The sequence below is a fragment of the Delphinapterus leucas genome, chromosome 20, assembly GCF_059928025.1.
Source record: "Delphinapterus leucas isolate spDelLeu-1000000601 "Yukka" chromosome 20, BTC_Dleu_Yukka2, whole genome shotgun sequence".
NCBI lineage: Eukaryota > Metazoa > Chordata > Mammalia > Artiodactyla > Monodontidae > Delphinapterus > Delphinapterus leucas.
Window position 1 is genome coordinate 32,834,067 of NC_143148.1, and position 26,573 is coordinate 32,860,639.

General features: G+C 42.4%; 1 protein-coding gene across 1 annotated transcript in view; it reads left to right on the forward strand.

Annotated features, from left to right (window-relative positions):
• The first annotated feature begins 854 nt into the window (after positions 1-854).
• Positions 855-26,573, forward strand: part of CES5A (carboxylesterase 5A) — a 34,401-nt gene continuing 8,682 nt past the window's right edge. Inside the window, 8 exon segments of the mRNA XM_089902475.1 lie at positions 855-2,591; positions 4,045-4,178; positions 7,602-7,755; positions 8,212-8,316; positions 9,965-10,069; positions 11,414-11,554; positions 14,506-14,574; positions 17,536-17,683. Coding sequence (XP_089758601.1) covers positions 2,355-2,591; positions 4,045-4,178; positions 7,602-7,755; positions 8,212-8,316; positions 9,965-10,069; positions 11,414-11,554; positions 14,506-14,574; positions 17,536-17,683 — 1,093 coding nt within the window. The 5' untranslated portion in view covers positions 855-2,354.

Below are 26,573 nucleotides of genomic sequence, written 5' to 3' on the forward strand. Positions count from 1 at the left end.
ACAACAGTCTCACTCAAGTAAGCATGCTCCTATAGATGATGTCAATACACTTATGTTATCTAAAACCCACCAACCCCTGAGCTCCATTGTCTAATTGGTCCTTGTGATTTTTTCTTTTGACCCATGGGTAATTTGGAAGTGTATTGCTTGATTTCCAAGTGTTTGGGAATTTTCTAATTATATTTTTGTTATTGATTTCTGCATTATGGTCAGGGAATATATTCTGTATTATTTTAATACTTTGCAATTTATTAAGACTTGCTTTAGGGCCCAGCATTTGGTCTATGTTGGTAAATGTTCCATGTGCACCTGAAAATAATAATCTGTGGTTGTCCATCTAATATATGTCAATTAGGTCAAATTGCTTAATACTGTTGTTCAAATCTATATCTTTACTGATTTTTTCTGATTATTTTATTAATTATATAGATAGAGCTGTGTTAAAACTTCTAATTATGATTGTAACATTTTCCATTTCTTTCTTTAGTTCAATTTTTTCTTTATGTATCTTGAGCCTCTGTTGTTAGGTACATACACAATTAGGATTTTTATATCTTTCTGATCACTGTATTTTTTTTTCAGCCACTATAAAAAATGGTATTCTTTATCTCTGGTGATATTTCTCATCTTGAAATCTACTGTACTGAATGTACTGAAAATCAGTCTTAAATTGCAGTGCTTAGTCTGTTTTCATTAAACATGTTTACTAATATGGGTAGGCTAAAGTCTATCATCTGACTATTGATTTTTGTTTTTTTTTTTCCCATCAGTTCTTTTGCTGTTTTTGTGGTTTCCCCTTTCCTATTTTCTTTTAGATTAATTGAGTATTTTCTATGATTCTTATTTATTTATTTATTTATTTGGTCTCTGCTCTTGAGTTTTTTAACTACACTGTATAAGAAACTTAATATAACATAATTATCTTTACCTCCCCCATTTGTGCTATTTTGTCACATCTTTTACTTTTGTACATCTTAGAACTCCATAATACATTTGCATTATATTTGATTTATCATTTTATTTCAGCCTGAATAATATACTGTAAGGTTGGTAGTAATGTTTCCACTTTCATTACCAATTTTAGTATTTTGAGTCTTTTCTCTTTTTGTCTTGATTAGTCTAGGAAAAGGTTTTTCTTGTTTGTTTTGTTTATTATTTTTCAATTTGCTTGGTCTTTTCAAACAACTCGCTTTTGGTTTCATGGATTCTCTTTATTGCTTTTCTATTCTCTATTTTGTTTATCTCCACCCTAATATTTGTTACTTTCTTCCTTCTGCTTTAGATTTAGTTTGCTCTTCTTTTTCTAGTCCCTTAAAGTGGAATATTAAATGATCTATTTTGGATCTTTCTTCTTTTTCGATGTAGGCATTTATAGGTATAAATTTCCCTCTGAAAACTGCTTTCACTGCACCCCGCACCCCATAAGTTGTGGTATGTTGTACTTTGGTTTCATTCGTCTCAAAGTATTTTTTAATTCCCTTGTGATTTCTTCTTTGACCTATTGGTTGTTTAAGAGTGTCTTGTTTAGATTTCACATATTTGTGAATTTTCTGAATTTCCTTTTGTTATTGATTTCTACGTTCATTCCATCGTGGTAGGAGAAGATACTTTGTATGACTTCAAACCTTTTTATTTTATTGAGACTTGTTTTGTGGCCTAACAAATGGTATACCTTGGAGAATGTGCCATGGGCACTTGAGAAGAATGTGCATTCTTCTGTGTTACATAGAATTTGCTATATATGTTTTTTGTTGAGGGATGGGCCCTTGGAATTCCCTAGTCCGTTTTCTCTGATGTCACTCCATATCTCCTGAAGAACATTCTTTAGTCCTTCTTGCAGTGTGGGTCTGCCAGTAGCGTATTCTCTCCTGAATATGTACTTATTTCTTCTTCATTCTTGAAGGATATTTTCCCTATGTAAAGAATTTTACAGTGACAATGCTTTTTTTTTCATCGTTTTGTTATCTTTTGCCTTCCATTCTTTCTAATGAAACTAGCCATCATTCTTATTGTTTTCCTCTGGAATCCAATATGTATTTTATTCTTTGGCTGCTGGCAAGATTTTTTTTAAGCTTTGGTTTTTAGCAATTGATTGTGATGTGCTAAGGTGTAATTTTTGTGCATGTGTTTATCCTGTTTTGGATATGTTGGGATTCTTAGATAAGTGGGTTGATGTTTTTCATCAGTTTTTCAACCAATATCACTTCAAATATTTCTTCTGGGTTTGGATTATTCCAGGCCACATTTGAGTAAAACTCCCCTTTAACTATCAAATTAGATAGAAAAGCACATTCATAATTTTAAACTTAACATTTATTAAAGACTTGCTCTGTCAGGCTCTAAGCTGGTCATTGATGGTAAAAGGTAAATCTGATGTGTGTCACAAGAACTGGTCCCTCCCAGGGAAGTTTGCTGACAGCAACTCTGGGGGTTTCTCCTTCCCTTTTTCAAGGTGCCTCCAGAACTCAGAGTGGCTGTTCTCAGATCAACACATTCTCAAGGTGCATTATCCCAAACTCAGCGTGTCGGAAGACTGCCTGTACCTTAACATCTATGCACCGGCCCATGCGGACGCTGGCTCCAAGTTCCCCGTAAGGAGGCCTGCCTTGCTGGGGGCTCCAGTAGGCAGGTTCTGGGCCTGGGACCCAGGCGGAGTGGCAGGATGTCTGGAATCAGATCTAGGCCCCCACTGGGTAAAAGGGAAATGCAATCACTTGACATGTCAATAACTTTCTTAAAAAATCATTCTAATGACAGATTTACTTTATCTCCTTTTCTGATTGCTTCCTTATTGGCAGTGACTTGATCTTTGATTTTGATTTTGTTTTGTTTTTCCCCTCTGTTGGGTATTTAATGGTCTGTAAACATGTAGAAAAGACTCTGTTTCAGAGGACTCTGATTTTTCAGCTTGGGAAATCCTCTTTTAAAGAGGAGAAATGCCTTTTTCAAATTTTCTGTTTTCAATGAAGAAAGTCAGGTAAGAATGTGAAATATTTCACTTAAGAATGTGAAAGATCACTGTACAAGTGAGTGGAGAAGGTAATTCTACCATCTAATTTTGAACCACAACCTCTATCACCCTCTCTCCCCTTGCCACTGCAATGGAGACTCGCTCTATTGTATCGTAACAGCAACACCTACTGAGGGCTGACTATGTGCCAGGCACAGTTCATTATCTCATCTAACCCCCACAATAACCCAGTGGGTGAGGATTATTGGACCTATTCTACAGATGAAGAAGCTGAGGCACAGGAAGGGCATAAGTGACTTGGTCCCTGTTATATACACAGTAGGTGGCAGATCCGGGTGTCAAAGCCAATGCTTTGTCCAGCTCTCCTTTTTCCTCCGTGGCTTTCTTCTCTTTTCCTGCCCCAAGAGTTGTAGTCACTAATATGACCTTAAAAAATAGAAGGGGAGGGATTTATTATTAAGTATATAAATTGTGATAATACCATTTGAATGTTTGATGTTTCCTGGTCCCAGTTTTTCTAATCAGTATAGTAAAGCTTCCATACTTCTCTTCCCATTTTTCCCTCCTCTCTTCTCTTTTCTCTGTAAGTAGGGAAAAGTCTTAGAAAAGCAGCTTTTCCTCTCATATATGGCTTACAGTGATTTCCATCCTCCTGTGGGTCAACAAGTTCAAAGACATTTAGTTAACATTTTCTGAGAACTTGAAATATACCAACATTGTTCTATGGACTTTGGATGAAGAATTTTATTTAAACCTAATGATAACCTCATAAACGAGATACTTTCATTCTTCACATCTTACAGATGAGAAAAACAAACCTCAGAGAGGTTAAGGAAGCTGCTCAAAGTCACACAGCTAGTCAGTGGCAGAGCTGGGAATCAAACCCAGGTACTCGTATGCCAGAAGCCACATGCTTAATCCTGGGCCTTCTTCAAAAGACAAAAACCTCTGATGCTGTTTGGAAAAGAAAGTGAGACATTCATATTTCCCTAAAGAAAAACTGTCCCAACATGCATGGGGAGGGGATATGGGTGCCTGGTGGGCTGACTGGAGAGTTCCTCTCCCCTCCTTAGGTCATGGTGTGGCTCCCTGGGGGTGCCTTCGAGACTGGCTCAGCATGCATCTTCGATGGGTCTGCCCTGGCTTCCTACGAGGACGTGCTTGTTGTGGCTATCCAGTACCGGCTAGGAATATTCGGCTTCTTCAAGTGAGTCTCCCCAAGTGATTGACACCCCTGATCCCCAAGGGGCAGCTGGATAGCAGCCACAGGGGGTTCAGTGCCCAGCAACCTAAGGAGAAATGAGCCTTTAATGACATTGAACAAATTTGGCCCAAATTAGTTAGGTAATTTTAGCGGCTATAACATGTAAACCCCCAAGTCTTAGTGGCTTAAAACAATAAAAATCTCCTTCTTACTCAACTAAAATCCAATCAAATGTTTCTGACTGACAGATGTTCTTCTGTGTGGTCAATCAGGGACCCAGGCTCCTTCCATCTTGTGGCTCTGCCCTCCTCAAGGGCCCCAGATCCTCTTGGATCTGCTGTACTTGGACAGCAGATGGAGAAAGAGCATGAAGAGGATGGTCTTTCTGGGCCAGCCTGGAGGTGGCGATTATCACTGTGTTCACATACAACTGGTAGAACTCAGTCATAATAGCCACATCCAACTGCAAGGGGGATGTGTGCCCTAGAAGGTGAGGAAACAGGGTGTGTGAGCAGTTTGTAGCCTCTGCCATAGGGCCCACATCAAGGCTCCTCAGGCGCTCACCTGAAGGTGAGAGTAATCACACCATTGCATGGCTTCCTTTCCCCCAGTAACATAGAACATGTTTCAGGTGCTCACCATGAGCCAGGCATGGTGTTGTGCACTTGCTATGCATCCATTATAGCTCACCCTCAGAATAATTCTATGAGAAACATACTGTTGTTATTCCCATTTTACAGTTGAAAAATAGAGGCACAGAGAGGTGAAGCAACTTCCCAGAGGTCACAGAATAGAGCTGGGGCTCTTGGCCACTTTCATTATCCTACTTAGAACATGGCAGAACCTAAGCCCTGGCCAGGATGCAGTGTGAGCCAAAGGAGTAGTGAGAGGCCATGGTCAGAAACTACAGGGAAGGTGGCAAGGAGTCCAGTGTGAATCCTACCCTCGAGAGGCTCTGTGTCATGGGGGAGATAACACAGGGACACAAATACCCTACCAGGCAGGACATGAGTAATGCTCTGAGGGTGAGAGGTGACGGAGCTGTAGAAACAGAGGGAGCTGCCAGAAACCAGCAAGGCTTCCTGAGAGAGGTGGAATTTGAATTGCACCTTAAAGATGAGGTTGGGTTTGGGGAGGAGGGGTTGGGAGAAAGCACACTTGGCAAAAGGAGCTGTCTGAGCAAAGGCTGGGAAGCTGGAAAGAAATGTAGCAGCATCTGGGCCTGGAGCAATATTTGCAAACTGGGCTTTGCACACATAGCATGGGGAGGTGGCTATGGGGCTGTGGTGGAGGCAAGAAGGCCTGAGAGGGGTGCCCTGATTACACTTTTAGCAGGCCTGTACATTGGGATTCTGCCTAAGATTCCTTCGACAGAAAGTTTTCCAAAAATTCCTTATAATGTCTGGGTTCTAGTAGACAGGTAGGTGAGGATGTAACCGGAGATGGATGTGAAAAGGTAGGGACAGGCCTGATTGGGAAAGACCTTGAATATTAGGCTGTGCACGGCGACTGGTTTTTATTGGATAAAGAAGGAGGGACAAACGACTTCCCTGGTGGCACAGTGGTTAAGAATCCGCCTGCCATTGCAGGGGAGATGGGTTCGAGCCCTGGTCCGGGAAGATCCCACATGTCGCGGAGCAACTAAGCCCGTGCGCCACAACTGCTGAGCCCATGTGCTGCAACTACTGAAGCCTACATGCTTAGAGCCCGTGCTCTGCAACAAGAGAAGCCACCGCAATGAGAAGCCCGTGCACCACAGCGAAGAGTAGCCCCCACTTGCTGCAACTAGAGAAAGCCCGTGCGCAGCAATGAAGACCCAACACAGCCAAAAATAAATAAATAAATAAATTTTAAAAAATATTTTTAAAGAAGGAGGGACCCAGGAGTGCCCTGCAGAGCAGTATAATAGGAAGGTCACTCCAGAGCAGAGCGCAGGCTGGGCTAGGGGCGCCTGGCCTTCAGATGGGGAGTCCAGTAGGGAGGCTGCTGTACAGCATAGGTGCAGGCCATGGGGTGAAGCAGGCCGGAGGGATTGCTAACATGTACATGGCACTTGCTGTGTGCCTGCACCGTCAATCTTCACAACAACCATGTGAAGCAGGCACCGTTATTAGCCCCATTCAGACATGAGAACATTGACGCAAAGCAAGTTAAGTGACTCGCTCAAGGTCACCCAGATCATAAGTGACCAGATTATGAATCAGGATAAACAGAAATGGAGGAATGGGGACCAATGTGGGGCCTATGATGGAATGGAGGTAAAATTGGCAGGGCATACGTGGCTCCTGACCAGATGCGGAGGCTGTGGGAGAGAGAAGACGGAGTTAGGGCCAGCCCAGGGGTCATGGACAGAGGAAGGGAACCAAGGGGAGGAGTGGTGTGGGGGACTGGAGGACAGAGGAGTAGACTATGATCCCGGGGTTACTCTCATACATGGTGGGTACCACACAAATGTTTTGGTCTAGGCGTTTCTTTGATTCTGTGTTTTTCCCCTTGTTTCCCCATTAATTGTCCACTCATCCTGGGAAACAGGCTATTCTGCAGGGGCAGCAGCATGGAACATGGTTAGGAGCATAGATCCAAATCTGCAACTTTCTAGCTCCTGGGCAAGGGATTTAACCTCTCTGTGCCTCACTTCCTGTCTGTGAGAAGGAAACGATGAATCCTTCAGTATCCTTAGAACATGCTTGCAAATATCATTGATGGGCGTGGGGGTGACGTGAGCTGTGGCTGCAGAGAAATGCAGCCACTGCCCAAACCACTTCCCAGCAGAGGGTGGTGGGGCGTGGGGTGCCAGAATAAACTTCCCAGTCCCTCAGCATCCCACCCTGAACCCGCGCTGGTGTCTCCCACTGGCCGCAGTTCACAAAGGTCAGTCTTTTGAGAACAGCGTGGAGAAGGGTGAAGAGAGGACCCAGAGGGATAAAGGAGAAAGACCAGCACCACCTACCTCTCAGTGTGGGAGGATTATAGGAGCATCAGCTGTAAAGCCCCTGGGACAGCATTGTGCACGATGCTGCAGCAGCTGCTGTTATTATCGTTATTATCCACCTAGTCATTCATTGGAACCCCTGTGCCCAGGGAGGTCTTGCTTCCTGGTGCAGACCACCTCTCAGGAGCAGGACTTTTCTGGAAGCTATGGATTCAGGGGAGCCTATGACTACCCTGAATTGCACATATAAGATCGTCTGTGCATTTTTCTGGGGTGTGGAGCTATCATCAGATTCTCAAAGAAACCCAAATCCCAGCAGAGGGTGACAATTAAGCCTGGTTTCCCCAGCTGCCCCAGGCCTCTGATTCTCAGCTCCTTTCCAGCTGAGGTGGCGATGCCCTGACACCAGCCCACGGCCTCTGCAACCCACTCCCTGGGCTGTGAGAAGCAGACAGCAGCCAACTGAGCATTCTCACCCTGCCTCTTGTCCACAGCACAGGGGACAAGCACGCACTGGGGAACTGGGCCTTCATGGACCAGGTGGCTGCCCTGACCTGGGTCTAGGAGAACATCGAGTTCTTTGGTGGGGACCCACACTGCGTGACCATGTTCGGCGAGTCAGCAGGAGCTATAAGTGTTTCCAGCCTTGTGAGTTCTTCTCTTTGGGACTTGAAGGAACCTCGGTGTCACCTCATTTTTGAGGTGACAAAAATGAGGACAATGAGTCATACACGTCTAATGGCTGCTTTCATGTTGAACAAACACTTATAAACACATTGCCTCCCTCGAGCCTCACAAATACATCGTGAGTTAGGGGCTCAGTCTCATTTCAAGGACGGGGGCGTGAAGGAGCTAGCACTCCCATGGCAGAATGATTGACCTCCAAGTTCATGAGGAACCTGGGGCTCGGAGAGGTTAGAAAACTTGCCCAAACCTTCGCAGCTAGTCCTTGAAACCCCCAAACCAGAACTTTTTCCCCTCTAAGTTTAGAGCTCTAAAAAGGCTTCCTGGGAAGTTTTCTTTAAAGAAGGGCTGGGTTTTGTGTGTGATAGGTGGGGAGCCCCCTGGATAACTTTTCCTGGGTCTCCTGTGTTCTCTCTCCAGATTCTGTCCCCCATGGCCAAAGGCTTATTCCACAGAGCCATCATGGAGAGTGGGGTGGCCATCATCCCTTACCTGAAGGCCCCTGATTACGAGAGGAATGATGATGTAGGTATATTGTTAACTCTTCTCCAGCTTCCTCTCCTTGGTCAGGAGAGAAATGTGCTCAGGTGTCCATAGACCATGTGCTTGGCTATCCTTACTGACCATGACCAAAGGATCTGATGTTGGCCTAAGGTGACCCTTGTTGCTCCATGGAAGGGCTGGTTCAATAGGAAATGGGTCCAGGTACGCAATTCACCACTGCTGGTGTGCATGAGTGTGTATGTGTGTGTGCATGTGTGTGTGTGTATAAGCATATGTGTAATAGTTCTTACATCTTATCCATTACTCTTTGCTTGTGATATATAATTCAGTCCTCCGTATTATGTACGGCTTTTCTCCTGTACTAAATCTATTCCACCTAGAGTACTATGTTAAGAAAGATTCTGAGGTTGTTTCCAGCTCAGTGTGAAATAATGCTGTGACTGATAAATGCTGTCTGGCATGAGATTGTGGGGGGAAGTGAGGCATATGCCCTAGATATTTGTCATCTATCATCTTGTCTTAGTGCTGTACCAGATAAGAGGACCTAGAGACCAAGGTCTCTGTATCTTTCATGTCCCAGCATAATATCTGGTGTACATTAGGTGATTATAAATGTTTGCTGAATGAATGAGTTCACGAATGAGCTGATTCATTCAATGAATATTAATTAAGCCCTGGACTGTGGAGCCATCTCCTGGGTATTATTCACTTTAGTGGTGCATTTTCTTAAACACCTTGTAGAAAATAACAACTTACACCAAGAGTGGGAACATGGAGTTATAATATGGTTAAAAAAAAATACCCTCAATACACAGGGAATATTGATTTTGGTAACATGATATATCAAGCTTTTTTTAGTTTGTGCATTCGCCACACACATATTGAGTGCTCATTGTTTTCCCTGCTCTATTTTAAGACCCATGGGTTTATAAGTGGAGAAGACATATACTAACTTGAGAAGACTATAATCTTTTTATGGCAAGGATTTTTAACCTGGAATCCATGGAGAGTTTGAGAGGTGGTCCTAGAACTCCTACATTTGTATGGAGACTCTATGTTTGTGCATTTTCCAGAGAGAAGGTCTATAGCTTCCATTGGATTCTCAGAGCATCCATGACTCCCAGAAGAGTAAGGACCACCGCTCTCAAGGGACAAGTTCTACACATGTGGGAAGTCCAATGACAGGGCAAGAAGGAGTTTAGCAAAGAGCTGGGTAGAGGAGGTGAGGACACTTGGAATAACAGGAGATTAGAAGCGGAAGGGGCTCATGGGGGCTGCAATGGTCTAAAAGAATATCCTGGAAAAGATGGGACTTGGGCCTCAAAGAATGAATGGAATTGGTGTAGAGATAGAAAAAGGATGCTCAGGTCATGTTCAGATGCTCCAGGCTGGGGTGGGGCTGGAGCAGAGCTGATAAACTGAGATCGATCCAGCTCTGGTGATTGCTAAAGATGACAAGGAGCGTCAGGCAAGAGCGTAAGGATGATGCAGTGCCAACCTGTCCTCAATGTGTGCATTCCATTATGGACACATGGGGGTGGGGAGAGGCAGCAGGCTGGACTTCATATATAAAGCACCAGCCTGGGGCTGGATTGAGGACATTTTCCAACTTTCATTTTCCTGGAGGCTTTCAGCCCTGTGCGCTGACCTGTTCCTTCTCTGGAAATAGTTGCAGATGGTCGCAGATATTTGTGCTTGCAACGTGTCAGACTCCGCGGCCCTGCCACAGTGCCTGTGGGCAAAATCCTCCAAGGAGTTGCTGAGCATCAACCAGGTGAAGAGGGAGGGGAGAGTTTGGGGACAGTGTTACCCTTTGAATGGAGTGGTAGACAAATCCTCCCACTCTCTTATTTATTTTGATTTGGGACTTGGACAGATGGGATTTGGGGATTCATAATAACGGCTGTAAAAAAGCAATGTGGCATATAGAACCCTTATAGGTAATTTAAGGACATTGACAAGCCAGGGTGCTGCTTAGCTTGGATAAGACCCAACAAAATACAAAGGTTGTCTCTATATCATTGAAGGCATCGCACTGGGAAGAGAGACCACATTTGCTCCACAGGCCACTAGAAACTAAAGTCCAGATCAAGAGCTGGAAGCTGGGAAGCCATTTTGGCTTGAGATGACCAAGAACTTTCTAAAAACTCAGCTGTCTGAAAAAGGACCGGCTCCTTTAGAAGGCAGTGAGATACCCACCTCTGTAGGTATGCAAGCAGGGTCTACATGACTGCTGACAAATTTCAATCACTGAATGATTCATTGGACTGGATGATCTTTTATGTCTAATCTTCCAATCTTGAGACCCTCTGGTAGTCCTTGAGAGAATGAGGTCCTTACCTGTTCGATTCTAACATTTGTTAGATAGTTATTTGGCATGGATTGAGAATCTGCTGTGAGTTTTACTAGGGTCCAGGAAATGGGTAATAAGTTCTTGACCCAGTGTAGTGTGAAAGCTCTCTTGTGTGCTCCCTTCTACCCCCAGTCCCAGAACAGAGACCTAAAAAGAAATCATGAATAGAGCCAGGTGTTGCTTCCTAAGACCCAAGAAATATCCATCCAGATCCAAGGCCCAGGGCTGAGTAAGATGCCTCAGGAAGATGCTCACAACCAACCCACACTACCCTAGCCATCCCCTCCCCTCACCACTCTGCCCATTGCATTTGGCCGGTGGTTCCACACTTGAGCATGCATCAGACTCTCCTGGAGGGCTGTTTGCTGGGCTGCACCCCCCAGAGTTTTGTATTCAGCAGGTCTGGGATGGGACATGAGAATTTGCATTTCTAACAAGTTCCCAGGCGATGCTGACGCTGCTGGTCCAGGAGCCATGCTCTGAGAACTGTTGTGCAGGGGTATTATATTTCTTAGGTTATTACTATTATTATCCCTATTTAGCAGATGAGGAAATTAAGGCCCAGAAAAGGTGAGCCCCTTTGCCTAAATGAATGGCAGAGCTGGCCAGGCAGCACTGATGTGTTGGGATGGGCCAAGAGTGGCTTATTTTTCCCTTCTTAATGCCCTTTGCTGTAGTGGGTTGGCTCAGCTAGGCTAGGGTTTGGGGACAGCAGATTTCGTGAAGAGAAACAGCTGCCGATTTTTCTCTTCTTCCTTATTTCAGAAAACCAAGTCTTTCACTCGAGTGGTTGATGGCTTTTTCTTTCCTCATGACCCTTTAGACCTATTGGCTCAAAAATCATTTAAGCCAGTTCCTTCTATCATCGGAGTCAATAACCCCGAGTGTGGCTTCCTGCTGCCCATGGTAAGAATTCCTGCTGTGCCTCCTTCTGCTCCCTCAGCAGTGAGGCAGCTGTTTGCTTCACACTGGATACTCCCAGAGATTTCACCCAGAGTTATGAGGGCTGGAACCCATCACCCAAGTACGCAGCTTGGGTGTACTTCTCATCTTTCCTCTCTCTGAAGGAAGAGAACTGTGGATTGGGGGCAGCCATAGCAAGTGTCCACCCTGCTCCTCGTATAGGTTTAAAGAAACAACTCTACAAAAAAATAAGAGAGGATTGGACCCATTTGAACTTTGTTCAAAACATTACGAATGATTGTTTCAAATAAGCACTGCTATGACCTCAAAGGTGAAACTCATACAGGTTTAGAAAACTTCAGTCCTTTACACTCTCATGTCCAGCCTTGGTTCTGGTATTTGATTTCCAAGAACGCTCTCTAAGGCAGTGCAAGTTGCAAAATTATTGAATTGTTTCATTCATTCAACAAGTATGAACCAAGCATTTACTGTGTGCCCTGCACTCATAAAAAACCAGCATTCGGCAGTGAGCAAGTCACATGGTTCCTGCTTTTTTCCAGCTTACATTCTCAAGGGGAGAGACAGGTGACATGGAAGATTGAAAGGATGGTTTCAGAGAGTCTAAGTGCTAGGGAGGACATAGACTGGGAAGAGGAGGCTTCTTTAGGGAGGGAAGCAGGGGTCAGGAAAGGCTTCTCTGAGGAGGGATCATTTGAGCTGAGGCCTGAATGCTGAGTAGGAGCCATGATTTCTTGACCCTGTAGTTTGAGAAGACCCTCCCCATTCAAAATAAGCTTTTCGTCTGTCCTCAGAAGAGCAGAGTGCTCAATTCTTAATATATCAAAGCTCATTTCTGCAGACCAACCTCTACCTTGCAAGCTGGGGGAAGTGCGGCTATGAAATACAGAAGTTTGTCGAGTTACAAGGCTAGTTAGTGACACGTTAGAATCAGAATCAGAACCCTGAGTTCACTGAGCTGTTAAAGGCATGTTCTGGTAATTATTAATTTGACACATAGAGCAATGTTTCGGGGTAAGTAGGGTTGGGGATTTTTTCCCTCGTTGTAAATGAGGCAACTGAGTCACAGGCTGTGGCTTAAGTTAGGTCTTTTAATGCTTTCTGGATCTGTGCTAGAGAAAGGAAGGCAGCTGCTACTGATAATAGCCACGCCACCATAACCACTGTGACTGAGTGCCTTCCATAAGCCAAGTGCATGTTGTCTGTGCAACTTGCAAACAGGCATTATTATCCCCATTTTGCAGCTAAAGAAACTGAGACTAATGTGACTCTTAGCTAGATAGGAGAAAGCAGTGTATAGATTTTGTGTATTTAGGCTCTGCCTGTAAATGCTGAGTTCTCTGTTTATCTGCTGTGTGACCTTTAGGGAGCTCCCTAACCTCTCTGAACCTCTGTTCCCTCATCTATGAAATAGGGCTAATGTTATTACCCACCTCACAGGTACACGTCAGATAGCCTGGCATATAGTCTAAGTGCTCAGTAAATGTTAGATATTGGAATTACTCAAGTGGGAGACCAGAACTTGGTGCCCAGGTCGGCATACACAAGAGGCTGCATGGGTGCTGTCATTCCGTGTGACCATTGCTGGTTGTTTGAGACCATAGGAAATCTCCAAAAACGAATCCTAGCTCCTGAACGTACAGAGAGGGTTCTTGTAGTTAAAATGTACTTGTGGATTATTTCAATGACTCTGGGAGAAGACAGATATGTTTAAATATCTGTCATGACTCGTTACCCCAAGATTTTCAGCAGAAAATATACCAGAGAAATTCATTTGACAAGTGAATACTACTTCTACCCCCTCATGTTTTTAAGCTGTGATATTGGCTAGGGAAAGGTCATTTTAAAAACAATTGCTCGTAGCTCTTACTCTGTACCAAGCAGCCCCTGTGGTTTTAACCATCCTCTCTGCAGCCTCACTAAGCTGCCTGCCCCTGACAACTGCTGGCTTCTGAGACTCTAATGACAGAGGTCTTTAGAAAGAGAGCAATAAATAAACCACCAGTTTTGAGATTTTCAACCTCTCTTTTAACTTGCTGTTGAAGCCAAGTGGTGGCCTGTATTAGTTTCCTAGGGCTACCATAACAAAATAACACAGACTAGTGGCTTAAACGACAGAAATTTATTTTCTCAATGTTCTAGAGGCTAGAAGTTCAAGATCAAGGTGATAGCAGGTTTGGTTTCCTCTGAGGCCGCCCTCCTTGGCTTGCGGGTGGCCGCCTTCTTGCTGTGTCCTCACAAGGTCTTTCCTATGCGTGCGCACCCCTGGAGTCTCTGCACGTCCAAATTTCCTCTTCTTATAAGGACATCAATTGGACTGGATTAGGGCCTACCCTACCGTCCTCATTTTAGCTTAAAGACCTCTTTAAAGACCCTCTCTCCATATACAGTCACATTCTGGGTGTTCAACATAGGAATTTGGGGGCTTACCTGGTGGCGCAGTGGTTGAGAGTCCGCCTGCCGATGCAGGGGACACAGGTTCATGCCCCGGTCCGGGAAGATCCCACATGCCGCGGAGCGGCTGGGCCCGTGAGCCATGGCCGCTGAGCCTGTGCGTCCAGAGCCTGTGCTCCGCAATGGGAGAGGCCACAGCAGTGAGAGGCCCGCGTACCGCAAAAAAAAAAAAAAACATAGGAATTTGGTAGGGGACACACTCAGTCCATAACATGGCCTTCCACAGGGCAGCCACTCAGCTCCCACAAGACTGCAGGTATGACAGGGAATGGCTGCCTCTTATCAAATGAGAGGAGAAGAAACTTCGTTGCTCAACCAACCCACTGAGGCTGCTCCTTACACATGGACCCCTGGGGGCTGAAAGGGTTCCTGCTCTTGCCAGCCTCCCCTCTGAAAGGTGGGTGCCTGGGCCCTCAGGGAGACCAGTTTCCCTTCTGATGACCTGCTGTGCTCACAGAAGGGGCACCTGCTTCTTTCCACAGAAGGAGTTTCCTGAGATCCTCGGGGGCTCCAACAAGTCCCTCGCCCTGCCGTCGATACACTCAATCCTGGTAAGTGAGCCTGACTCTCCAAGATCCATTAATTTCACAAACCTCCTTGGGTCACACACAGGGGTATCTCTGGGGGTACAGATCTTCCTCATTCGTTCATTTAGTAGATCTTTACTAAGCAGAGTTCTGCAATCCCTTATCTACAATCTCAACATCCAAATTGCGCTGACAACCCAAAGGTTTCTTGTAACTCACATGGCAGCCAAAATTGACCTAGACCGATACGTAGCCATTGGTCTTTATTGTTGCTATACGTTCATTCACTTTATCCCACCATATGTTTCTCTGTGGGCATATTAATGTGGGGGCTGGGGTGCTGCCCCGTCCCCCCACCCCTGAACATATCACATAATATGCAGCATATGTACTGAATTATCTGCCTACGAACGGAAAAGCTCTGAATTCTGAAAACCACCTGGGACTAGGGACCCATATTCACTACATACCTGCATATCAGCCAGGCACTGTACTAGGTTCTAGCAATACCAAGGACCATTACTCACTCACTCCCTGCACTAGGGATATAGAGATATATTTATCCTAGACACTAGGATATAGAGATGGATTTCTTTCCTTCCTTCCTTTCTTCTTTCCATAAACATTTATTCAGTGTGTATTTTGTGGCAGATTCATTTCATTCATTTTTTTTTGAACAAATGTTTCTTATGCATCCACATGCCCCAGAACTTCCCAAGGCACTGGGTGCAGTGATAAGCAGGCACTCCCCCTGCACTTGAGGAACTTAGAGACTGTTGCAGTGGATGGACATGACCGGGCACTTTGGTACGGTGCTGTACACACCAGAGCAGAGATGTGTTCGAGGCCCTGTGGTGCCCGCAGGAGGGAGCAGGTGGCTTCCTCGGGGAGGAAGTCTTTGGAGGATGAATTAAGTTTGTCTGGTTAATGGAGGAGCAGGACTGAGGGGAGCCAGAGGAGCTGAGAGGACCAGTTAGGAGCAGAGAAGTGTAAGGAGATCAGTGGAAGAGGCTGGCTGCAGCAGGGGAGGATGCTGGCAGCTGTTTCATGCTATGGAAGGAATAGAAAGTTTATTCTGGGGGCTGGGAACAGAAAAAGAGAAGCATGCTTTGACTTCCACTTTAGAAATAGCCCTATGGCTGCAGAGTGGCCCAGACTGAAGGCAAGGGATCCATCAGGTCCTAAGGCTTAGAGGGGATGTTTGGTGAGTCTTGGTAGTCTGGTGATGAGAGTTGAGATGAAGGTTTCAGATATTTAAAATATGTTAGAGGAATTTCTCAGGCTGGATTGGAGATGGCCTCATGGAGGAGGAGGCCATTGATCTGGACCTTAGCGAAGGGGAACATTTGAGCAGGAGGGCATTTCAAGAGGAGAAGGTATCTTGAGCTAGGTCCCAGCAGGTGGGAAGTAGGGTGTGTGGGAAGCTGCAGGAGGACCAGAAGGGCACGCAGTCTCTCTTCCTCCCAGTAGCAAGGCAGGAAGTACTTTCCAAATGGTAAGTAGTTTTCTCATGCAGAAGCCATAGTTTTGCTCCAGAACCCTAGGGGTCTGCACTGTGACTGCCCAGCTGGGGCTCGCCAGAGGCTCCACATGGCATATGTACCCCCCTTGGATACCTCAAGCACCAAGGTGTCTGCTGGTCCTATGGGCCACGCAGGGGAACTTGCACCAGAACCTGGACCTGCTGCAGAGCCCTCACTTGCTCTGGGCCTGATTAAAAGCAGTTGGCCTTCAGAGGACCCAGTGAATGTGTCCCAGCAGCATTCCCTGGCGTGGTATACGCTGCCTCCAAATCCCAAAGAAACCTACGAAGGGCTGTGCCTTTGTCTTAGTGTTAGGGGGTTGAGGTGCAGTAACTTTTCCCAGTGTTCCCCAGAGCACCAGACTCCCAAGAACATCACCAATGTGGCAGACCTTGAACCTTTATGATGTTTCCCTTCCATCCTCTGGCATTTGTGCTGGGGCCACACTGAAGGACTGAAGACTGGGAGGCAGCCTGGTGTCAGGTCAAAAAAGCATGGGATGGGGCTTCCCTGGTGACGCAGTGGTTGAGAGTCCACCTGCCGATGCAGGGGACATGGGTTCGTGCCCCGGTCCGGGAAGATCCCACATGCCGCGGAGCGGCTGGGCCCGTGAGCCATGGCCGCTGAGCCTGCGCGTCCGGAGCCTGTGCTCCGCAATGGGAGAGGCCAAAACGGTGAGAAGCCCACGTACCGCAAAAACAAAAAAAAAAAAGCATGGGATGCTCTGTTAAAGGACTTGGCAATGGGTTTCAGAGGGAACTGACAGAACTGAAGGCCTGCTCTGTGCCAGGCAGCATGCTTTTCTTTTTGTATCTTGTGTGATCCTCTGAACAACAATTGTTGTTGAACAACAACTACAATAAATAAACAACAATTTTTTTTTTCATAGAAGAGGTAACTCCAAGAGACCAACTCACTTAGATCAAAGAGTAAAGGTCTGGAGACAGTGCTGGTACCAGGAGCAGGGCCAGCCTCAGGAGTGTGCAACCTGTGTAGTTCAAAGGGCCTCATGCTTAGAAGAGTCCTATACTTGGTTGAATGTTCTGTTGTCACTACCTTGAAATTCTTAGAGTTTTTGAACAAGGACCTCTCATTTTTCACTTTGCACTGGGCCGCACAAGCAACTTAGCCAGATCTGCCCAGGGGTGGCTGTTTCTGAAATATTTCAGAGAGGCGTGCATACTGTGATTAGAGAATGAGATTTGGATGCAGATAGACTTGTGAAGGAATCATGGTTCCACCACTTTGGACAAACCACTTAACCTCTCTAAACCTCAGTTCCCTCACCTGTCAAATGGGGCTGATTTTGATACTTGCATCATAGGGTCACTGCGTGGATTAAATGAGACAATGCATGTAAAGCACTTAGAATTTTGCCTGCAAAGGCAAATGTTTGACTGTTGTTGCTGTGTGTTGGCTATTGCTGTTGACCTAGATCTCTTGCAACCATGATGTTTTACAGCACATCCCTGTCCAGTATTTATACCTTGTGGCTAATGAATATTTCTACAACAAACACTCTCTGATTGATATACGAAATCGCTTCCTGGATTTGCTTGGAGATGTGTTCTTTGTGATCCCTGAGCTGGTCACAGCTCAATATCACAGAGGTGAGTCTCCTCGCACCGCTCCACCTGCAAGGCTGGTGGCTGCAGGGATCCCTGTTGCCTGCTGACTGTCTACCTGCTCTGCCCTTCGGTTCCTTTGATGAGAGGGAGTTCCCAAGGCTGTCTGGGATATAGCCCTGCATGCTGACCTTTGCGGTTCCCCTGCCTTTCAGAGTTCAGGAATGTTGATCAGTCCTTGTTGTTTATATTCCTTCCCCTTCTTCAGGACCATGTAGAAAAGTTCTACCCCTCCATATTTTCTGGGGCCTGGACCCCGCTTTCCTTCCTCTTTGGAAGTATCTTCCCAAATGTCTTAACTCTAAGCAGTAGTGGAGCAATCAGAAAGAGAAGGTTACTCGTGGGGAAGTAAACCTGCCCTTCTTTCTTTTTAAACAATTTTTATTTTTATTTATTTTTTAAATTGAAGTGTAGTTGATTTACAAAGTTGTGCAAATTTATGCTGTACAGCAAAGTGATTCAGATATATATATGTGTATATATATATTCTTTTTAATATTCTCTTCCATTGTGGTTTATCACAGGATATTGAATATACTTCCCTGTGCTATACAGTAGGACCTTGTTGTTTATCTATTCTATATATAATAGTTTGCATCTGCTAACCCCAAACTCCCTCTCCATCCCTCCCCACCCCCCTCCTGCTTGGCAACCACATGTCTATTCTCTATGTCTGAGTCTGTTTGTTTCATAGATAAGTTCATTTGTTGTCATATTTTAGATACCACATATAAGTGGAATCTCATATGGTATTTGTCTTTCTCTTTCTGACTTTCTTCACTTAGTATGATAATATCTAGGTCCATTCATGTCGCTGAAAATGGCATTATTTCATTCTTTTTATGGCTGAGTAATATATATATATATACACCCTACATCTTGTTTATCCATTCATCTGTCGATGGACATTTAGGTTGTTTCCATGTTTTGGCTATTGTGAATAGTGCTGCTATGAACATAGGGGTGCATGTATCTTTTTGAATTATAGTTTTGTCCAGATATAAGCCCAGGTGTGGGATTGCTGGATCATATGCCAACTTTATTTTTAGGTTTTGTTTTGTTTTGTTTTTTTGCGGTACACGTGCCTCTCACTGTTGTGGCCTCTCCCGTTGTGGAGCACAGGCTCCGGACGCGCAGGCTCAGTGACCATGGTTCACGGGCCCAGCCGCTTCGTGGCATGTGGGATCCTCCAGGACCGGGACACGAACCCGCGTCCCCTGCATCGGCAGGCAGACTCTCAACCACTGTGCCACCAGGGAAGACCTATTTTTAGTTTTTTGAGGAAATTCCATACTGTTTTCCATAGTGGCTGCACCAACTTATATTCTCACCAACAGTGTAGGAGGGTTCCCTTTTCTCCACACCCTTTCCAGCATTTGTTATTTGTAGACTTTTTAATGATGGCCATTCTGACCGGTGTGAAATGGTATCCCATTGTAGTTTTGATTTGCATTTCTCTAATAATTAGTGATGCTGAGCACCTTTTCATGTGCCTGTTGGCCATGAGTATGTCTTGTTGGAGAAATGTCTATTTAGGTCTTCTGCCCATTTTTTGATTGGGTTGTTTGTTTTTTTTGTTGTTGTTGTTGAGTTATATTAACTGTTTGTTTATTTTGGAAATTAAGCCCTTGTCAGTCGCATCATTTGCAAACATTTTATCCAAGTCCATAGGTTGTCTTCTTGTTTTGTTTATGGTTTCCTTTGCTGTACAAAAGCTTGTAAGTTTGATTAGGTCCCATTCGTTTATTTTTGCTTTTATTTCCATTCCCTTGGGAGACTGACCTAAGAAAACGTTGTTTCAATTTATGTCAGAGAATGTTTTGCCTATGTTGTCTTCTAGAAGTTTTATGGTGTCATGTCTTATGTTTAAATCTTTAAGCCATTTTGAGCTTTATTTTTTTGTATGGTGTGAGGGTGTGTTCTAACTTCTTTGATTTACGTGTGGCTGTCCAGCTTTCTCAATGCCACTTGCTGAAGAGACTGTCTTTAAGATCTCAGAATGTAGGGATTGCAGAACGAATGGATTAAAAAAAAGTAATCCAACTATATGCTTTCTACAAGACACTCACTTTAGAATCAAAGATACAAATAGGTTGGAAGTGAAAGGATGGCAAAAGGTACATTCCATGCAAACAGTAACCAAAAGAGAGCTGTAGTGGCAATACTTAAATCAGACAAAATAGACTTTAAGGCTAAATAGTTACAGAGAAATTGTTACAGACTAAAAGAGACAGAGAAGCACATTATATAAGGATAAAATAGTGAATCCATCAAAAAGATATAGCAATTAAAAACCCAGATGTACCTTACAACAGAGCCCCAAAATATATGAAGCAAAAAATGACAGAATCAAAGGGAGAAACAGACAGTTTTACATTAATAGTTGGAGACTTCAACCCCACTTTCAATACTAGAACAACTATACAAAAGATAGACAAGGAAATAGAAAACTTGAACAATACTATAAACCAACTACATCAAACAGAAACATAAAGAACACTTCACCTAACAACAGCAGATTGCATATTCTTCTCAAGTACACATGGAACATCCTCAGCTATAGACCATATACTGGACCACAAAACAAGTCTCAGTAACTTTTAAAAAGATGTAAATCATACAGAGTGTCTTTCCCAACCACAGTGGAATGAAGTTAGAAATCAATAACGAAAGGAAATCTGGAGAATTCACAAATGTTTATAAATTAAACGGCACTTTTTTATAGTTTAGAAAATTGTGGCAAAATATGCATAACAAAAATTTTTACCATTTTAATAATTTTTAAGTGTACAGTTCAGTAGAATTAAAGGTCATTCACATTATTGTGCAACCATACCACTGTCCATCCATCTCCAGAACATTTTCATCATCCCAAATTGAAACTCTGTACCCATTAAAAAATAACTCCCCACTCCTTCTGTCTCTATGAATTTGACTATTCTAGGCACTTCATATAAGTTGAATCATATAATATTTGTCCTTCTGTATCTGGCTTAATTCACTTGGCGTAATGCCTTTAAAGTTCATCCATGTTGTATCATGTATCAGAATTTCATTCTTTTCTAAGACTGAATAATATTCTATTGTATGTATATAACACATTTTGTTTATCCATTCGGCCATCAATGGACATTTGGGCTGTTTCCACCTTTGGTTGTTGTGAATAATGCTTCCATGAACATTGGTATACAAATATCTGTTCAAGTTGTGGCTTTCACTTCTTGGGGTGCATACCCAGAGGTATAATTGCTGGATCATATGGTTATTCTATGTTTAATTTTTTGAGGAACTGTCCTATTGTTTTCCACAGTGGCTGCACCATTTTACCTTGTGCATTTATAATGCACAGGGTTCCAAGTTTTCCACATTTTTACCAACACTTGTTATTATCATTTTTAAGTAATAGCCATTGTAATAGGTGTGAAATAGTATCTTATTGTGGTTATGAGTTGCATTTCCCTAAGAATTAGTGATGTTGATATCGAATATCTTTTCATGTGCTTATTACCCATTTGTATATATTCTTTGGAGAAATGTTTATTCAAGTTCTTTGCCTATTTTTGAATTTAGCTGGTTTTTGTGTTGTTGTTACTGAGTTTTAGGAGTTCTTTACGTACTCTAGATATATTAATCTTTTATCAGATAAATGATTTGCAAACATTTTCTCCCATTCTGTGGATTGCCTTATTATTTTGTTGATAGTGTGCTTTGCTACAAAATAGTTTTTAAACAACAAACTCTTAAATAATCAATAGGTCAAAGAAGAAATCACAGGGAAAATCAGAACATACTTTGAGATGAATGAAAACAAAACCACAAGATTCTGAAACTTATGTGGCATGGTGAAAGCAGTGCTTAGAGAGAAATTTATAGCTGTAAGTGCATACATTAAAAAGCAAAAAAGGGCTTCCCTGGTGGCACAGTGGTTGAGAATATGCCTGCTAATGCAGGGGACACGGGTTCGAGCCCTGGTCTGTGAGGATCCCACATGCCACGGAGCAACTGGGCCCATGAGCCACAACTACTGAGCCTGCGTGTCTGGAGCCTGTGCTCCCCAACAAGAGAGGCCACGATAGTGAGAGGCCCGCGCACCACGATGAAGAGTGGCCCCCGCTTGCCACAACTAGAGATAGCCCTCACACAGAAACGAAGACCCAACACTGCAAAAATAAAAATAAATAAATAATAAACTCCTACCCCTAACATCTTAAAAAAAAAAAAAAAAAGCAAAAACGATCTCAAATCAATAACCCAACCTTCCACCTTAAGTAACTAGAAAAATAAGAGCAAAGTAAATCCAACCAGAAGGAAGAATATAATAAAGATTAGAGCAGAGATAAATGAAATAGAGTATAAAATCAATAGAGAGAATGGATGAATATAAAATTTGGTTCTTTGAAAAACAACAGAGACTTCCCTGGTGGTGCAGTGGTTAAGAATCTGCCTGCCAATGCAGGGGACACAGGTTTGATCCCTGGTCCAGGAAGATCCCACGTGCTGTGGAGCAGCTAAGCCCGTGTGCCACAACTACTGAAGCCTGCACACCTAGAGCCCATGCTCTGCAATGAGAAGCCACCACAATGAGAAGCCCACGCACCACAACGAAGAGTAGCCCTTGCTCGCTGCCACAACTAGAGAAAGCCTGAGCACAGCAATAAAGACCCAATGCAGCCAAAGATAAAAGTAAATTAATTAATTTAAAAAATAAAAATAAAAGAGTGTTTATTGAAAAAAAAGAAAAACAACGAAATTGACAAACTTTTAATCAGACTGACCAAGAAAGAAAGAAGACTCAAATTAGAAATGAAAGGGAGTGCATTACTACAGACATTACAGAAATAAAAAGGATTATTATGAACAGGTATATGGCAACAAATTAGGTAGATGAAATTGAGAAATTCCTAGAAACACAAAAACTACAAAAACCAATTCAAGAAGAAATAGAAAGTCTGAATATACCTATGACAAAAGAAATTATTGAATCAGTAAGCAAAACCCTACCAACAAAGGAAATCCCAGGACCAGTTGTCTTCACTGGTGAATTCTAGCAAACATTTAAAGAAGAATTAAAACCAATCCTTCTCAACCCTTTCAAAAAATGAAAGAGGAGGGAATACTTCGTAACTCGTCCTATGAGACCAGTAGTACCCTGATAGTAAAGCCAGACAAAGACATCGCAAGAAAAGAAAACTATAGACCAATATCCCATATGAGCCTAGTTGCAAAAATCCTCAACAAAATCCTAGCTACTGAATCTAGCATATTAAAAGGATTGTATACCATAATCAATTGGGATTTATCCCAGGAATATAAGCATGGTTCAATATATGAAAATCAATCAATATAATATACCTTATTAATAGAATACAGGAAAAAACACACAATTATCTTATTAGATGCAGAAAAAGCATTTGACAAAATTCAACACACATTCATGATGAAGACACTCAACAAACTAAGAATACACAGGACCTTGTTCAAACTGATAAAGGACTTATGTGAAAAACCCACAGCTGATATCTTACTTAATGGTGAAAGACTGAAATCTTTCCCTAAGATCAGGAACGAGATAAAGATGTTTCCTCCCACCATTTCTATTCAAGTTCTAGCGAGGACAAATTAAAAGGAATCTAAATTGGAAAGAAAGAAGCAAAACTGTCTCTATTCACAGATGGCATGATATTATGTGTAGAAAATTCTAAAGAATCCACAAAAAACCATGAGAGTTAATAAATTCAAAGTTTCAGGATACAAGATCAGCATACAAAAGTCAGTTTTATTTCTACACACTAGCAGTGAACAATCAAAAAATGAAATTAAGAGAACAACTTCATTTAGAATAGCATTAGCATCAGAAAGAATAAATTACTTAGAAATTAATATAACCAAGGAGGTACAAGATATGTGCACTGAAAATTATAAAACATTACTGAAAGAAATGAACGAATAAATGGTTTGGAAGATTTAGATTTAAGATGGCAATACTCCCAAATTTAATGCAATTCCCATCAAAATTCTGACTTCCTTTTTTGCAGAAATGGACAAGCTGATCCTAAAATTCATATGGAATTTCAGGGGACCCAGAATAGCCAAAATAATCTTGAAAAAGAACAAAGCTGGAAGACTCATATTTACTGATTTTAAAGCTCACTTACTACAAGGCAATGGTAATCAAGGTGGTGTGCTACTGGCATAAGAATAGACAAACAGATCAATGTCCAGAAATAAACCTATATATATCTATGGTCAATTGATTTACACAAGGCTGCCAAGACTATTCAATAGGGAAAAAATAGTCTTTTCAACAAATTGTGCTGGGACAACTGAATAACACATGCAAAAGAAGGAAATTGAACCCTACCCTCACACCATAATCAAAAATTAACTCAAAATAGTTATTTGTAGTGAGGTGGATGGACCTAGAGACTGTCATACAGAGTGATGTTGAGTCAGAAAGAGAAAAACAAATACTGCATGCTAAAACATATATATGGAATCTAAAAAAAATGGTTCTGAAGAACCTAGGGGCAGGACAGGAATAAAGACACAGACATAGAGAATGGACTTGAGGACATGGGGAGGGGGAAAGGTAAGCTGGGACGAAGTGAGAGTATGGCATGGACTTATATACACTACCAAATGTAAAATAGATAGCTAGTGGGAAGCAGCCACATAGCACAGGGAGATCAGCTCGGTGCTTTGTGACCACCTAGAGGGGTGGGATAGGGAGGGTGGGAGGGAGACGCAAGAGGGAGGAGATATGGGGATATATGTGAATGTATAGCTGATTCACTTTGTTATAAAGCAGAAACTAACACACCATTGTAAAGCAATTATACTCCAATAAAGATGTTAAAAAAAAATAATTAACTCAAAATGGATCAGAGACCTAAATGTAAGAGGTGAAACTGTAAACCTCTTAGAAGAAAACAGGGTACATTTCTATGACCTCAGATTTGGCAATGGATTCTTAGATATAACACCAAAAATATAAACAAAAAAGAAAAAAATTGGACTTTATCAAAATTAAAAATTATTGTGCATTAAAGGACAATATAAAGAAAGTGAAAAGACAACCCACAGAATGGGAGAAAATATTTGCAAATCATATATCTGATAAGGGTCTATTATTCAGAATATATAAAGAACTCTTACAAGTAAACAAACAAACAAACAAAAAGCCCAAACAACTCAAATAAAAAATGGGCAAAGGATTGAATGGACATTTTTCCAAAGAAGATATACAAATGGCTAATAAGCACGTGAAAATATGATCAACATCATTTGTTATTAAAGAAATGAAAATCATAACTACGAGATACCGCTTCACATCCACTAGAGTAGCTACAATAAGCAAACAAACAAAAAACAACAACAACAAATCCAGAAAATAACATGTTGTTGAGAATGTGGAGAAATTGGAACACTCATATACTGCTGATGGGAATGTAAAATGGTGCACCCGTTGTAGAAAACAGTTCGGCTGTTCCTCAAAAAGTTAAACGTAGAAGTATCAACAACCCAGCAAATACACTCCTAAGCAACTATACTCCAATAAAAATTTTTAAAAAATAGGTGGTCAAACAAAACTCTTGCATGAGTTTTCATAGCAGCCTTATTGTAACCAAAAAGAAGTAACAACGCAAATGTCCATCAATTGGTGAATAGATAAACAAAAGGTGGTGTATATCTATACAATGGATTGTAATTTAGCCATGAAATATTGATACGTGCTACAATACGGATGAACCCTGGAAAAACTGCTAAGTGGAAGAAGCCCATAAAAGGTGATATGTTGTGTGATTCTATTTATGTGAAATGTCCAGAGTAGGCAAATCTATAGCACCATAAAATTCCCAAGGGCTAAGGGGAGGGGTGAGTGAGGGAATGACTGCTTGATGGGTCTGAGTTTCTGTCTGAGGTGATGAAAATGTTCTGGACCTAGATAGTGGTGATGCTTGCACAACATTCTGCACGTACTAACAGCCACTGAATTATACACTTTGAAATTGTTAAAATGCTGACTTTTATGTTGGTGGATTTTTAAAAATTACTGTGAAGTAAATGCAAAAGCAAGCCACAGACTGGAAGAAAATATTCACAATACAAATCTGACAAAAAATTCAAATCCAGAATAGAAGAACTCTTACAGTTCAGTAGTGAAAAGACAAATAACCCAATTACAAATGGGTAAAAGGCTTGAAAAGACATTTCACTAAAGAGGATGAATGAAAGCAAAATGCACATGAAAAGGTGCTCGACATTGCCATCAGGGAAATGCAAAGTGAAACCAAAATGAGGCAACCATTTACACCGCTAAAATGGCTAATATTAAAAACTCAAACCATATACCGAAAAGTATTGCCAAGGATGTGGAATGTTCAGAACTTCTGGTGGGAATGTGAAATGGTTACAATCACCCTGGAAAACTGTAAGTTTCTTATAGACATACACCTACCCTGTTACTCAACCACAGAAAAAACTTGTATATGGATATCCACAGCAGCTTTAATCATAATAGCCCAAAATTGGAAAGAGCCCAAAATGTCTATCATCAGATGAATGGATAAGTAATTTATGGTATATTCATGCAGTAGCTTACTACTTGGTGATTAGGAGTCAATTATTGATACAGGCAAAACATGGATGAAGCTCAAAAGCATTATGCTGAGCAAAAGAAGCCGGATACAAAAGAGTATATTTTGTGTTATTCCATACAGAGTTCAAGAACAAGCAAAATTAATCAATTGTGATAGGAATAAAAACTTTGGTTTTCTCTTGGTAGAGTGACTAGAAGGAGATACAAGGGAACTTCCGGGGTGATGGAAATGCTCTGTATCCTGCTTGGGGTGGTGTTTGCATGATCGTGCATGCA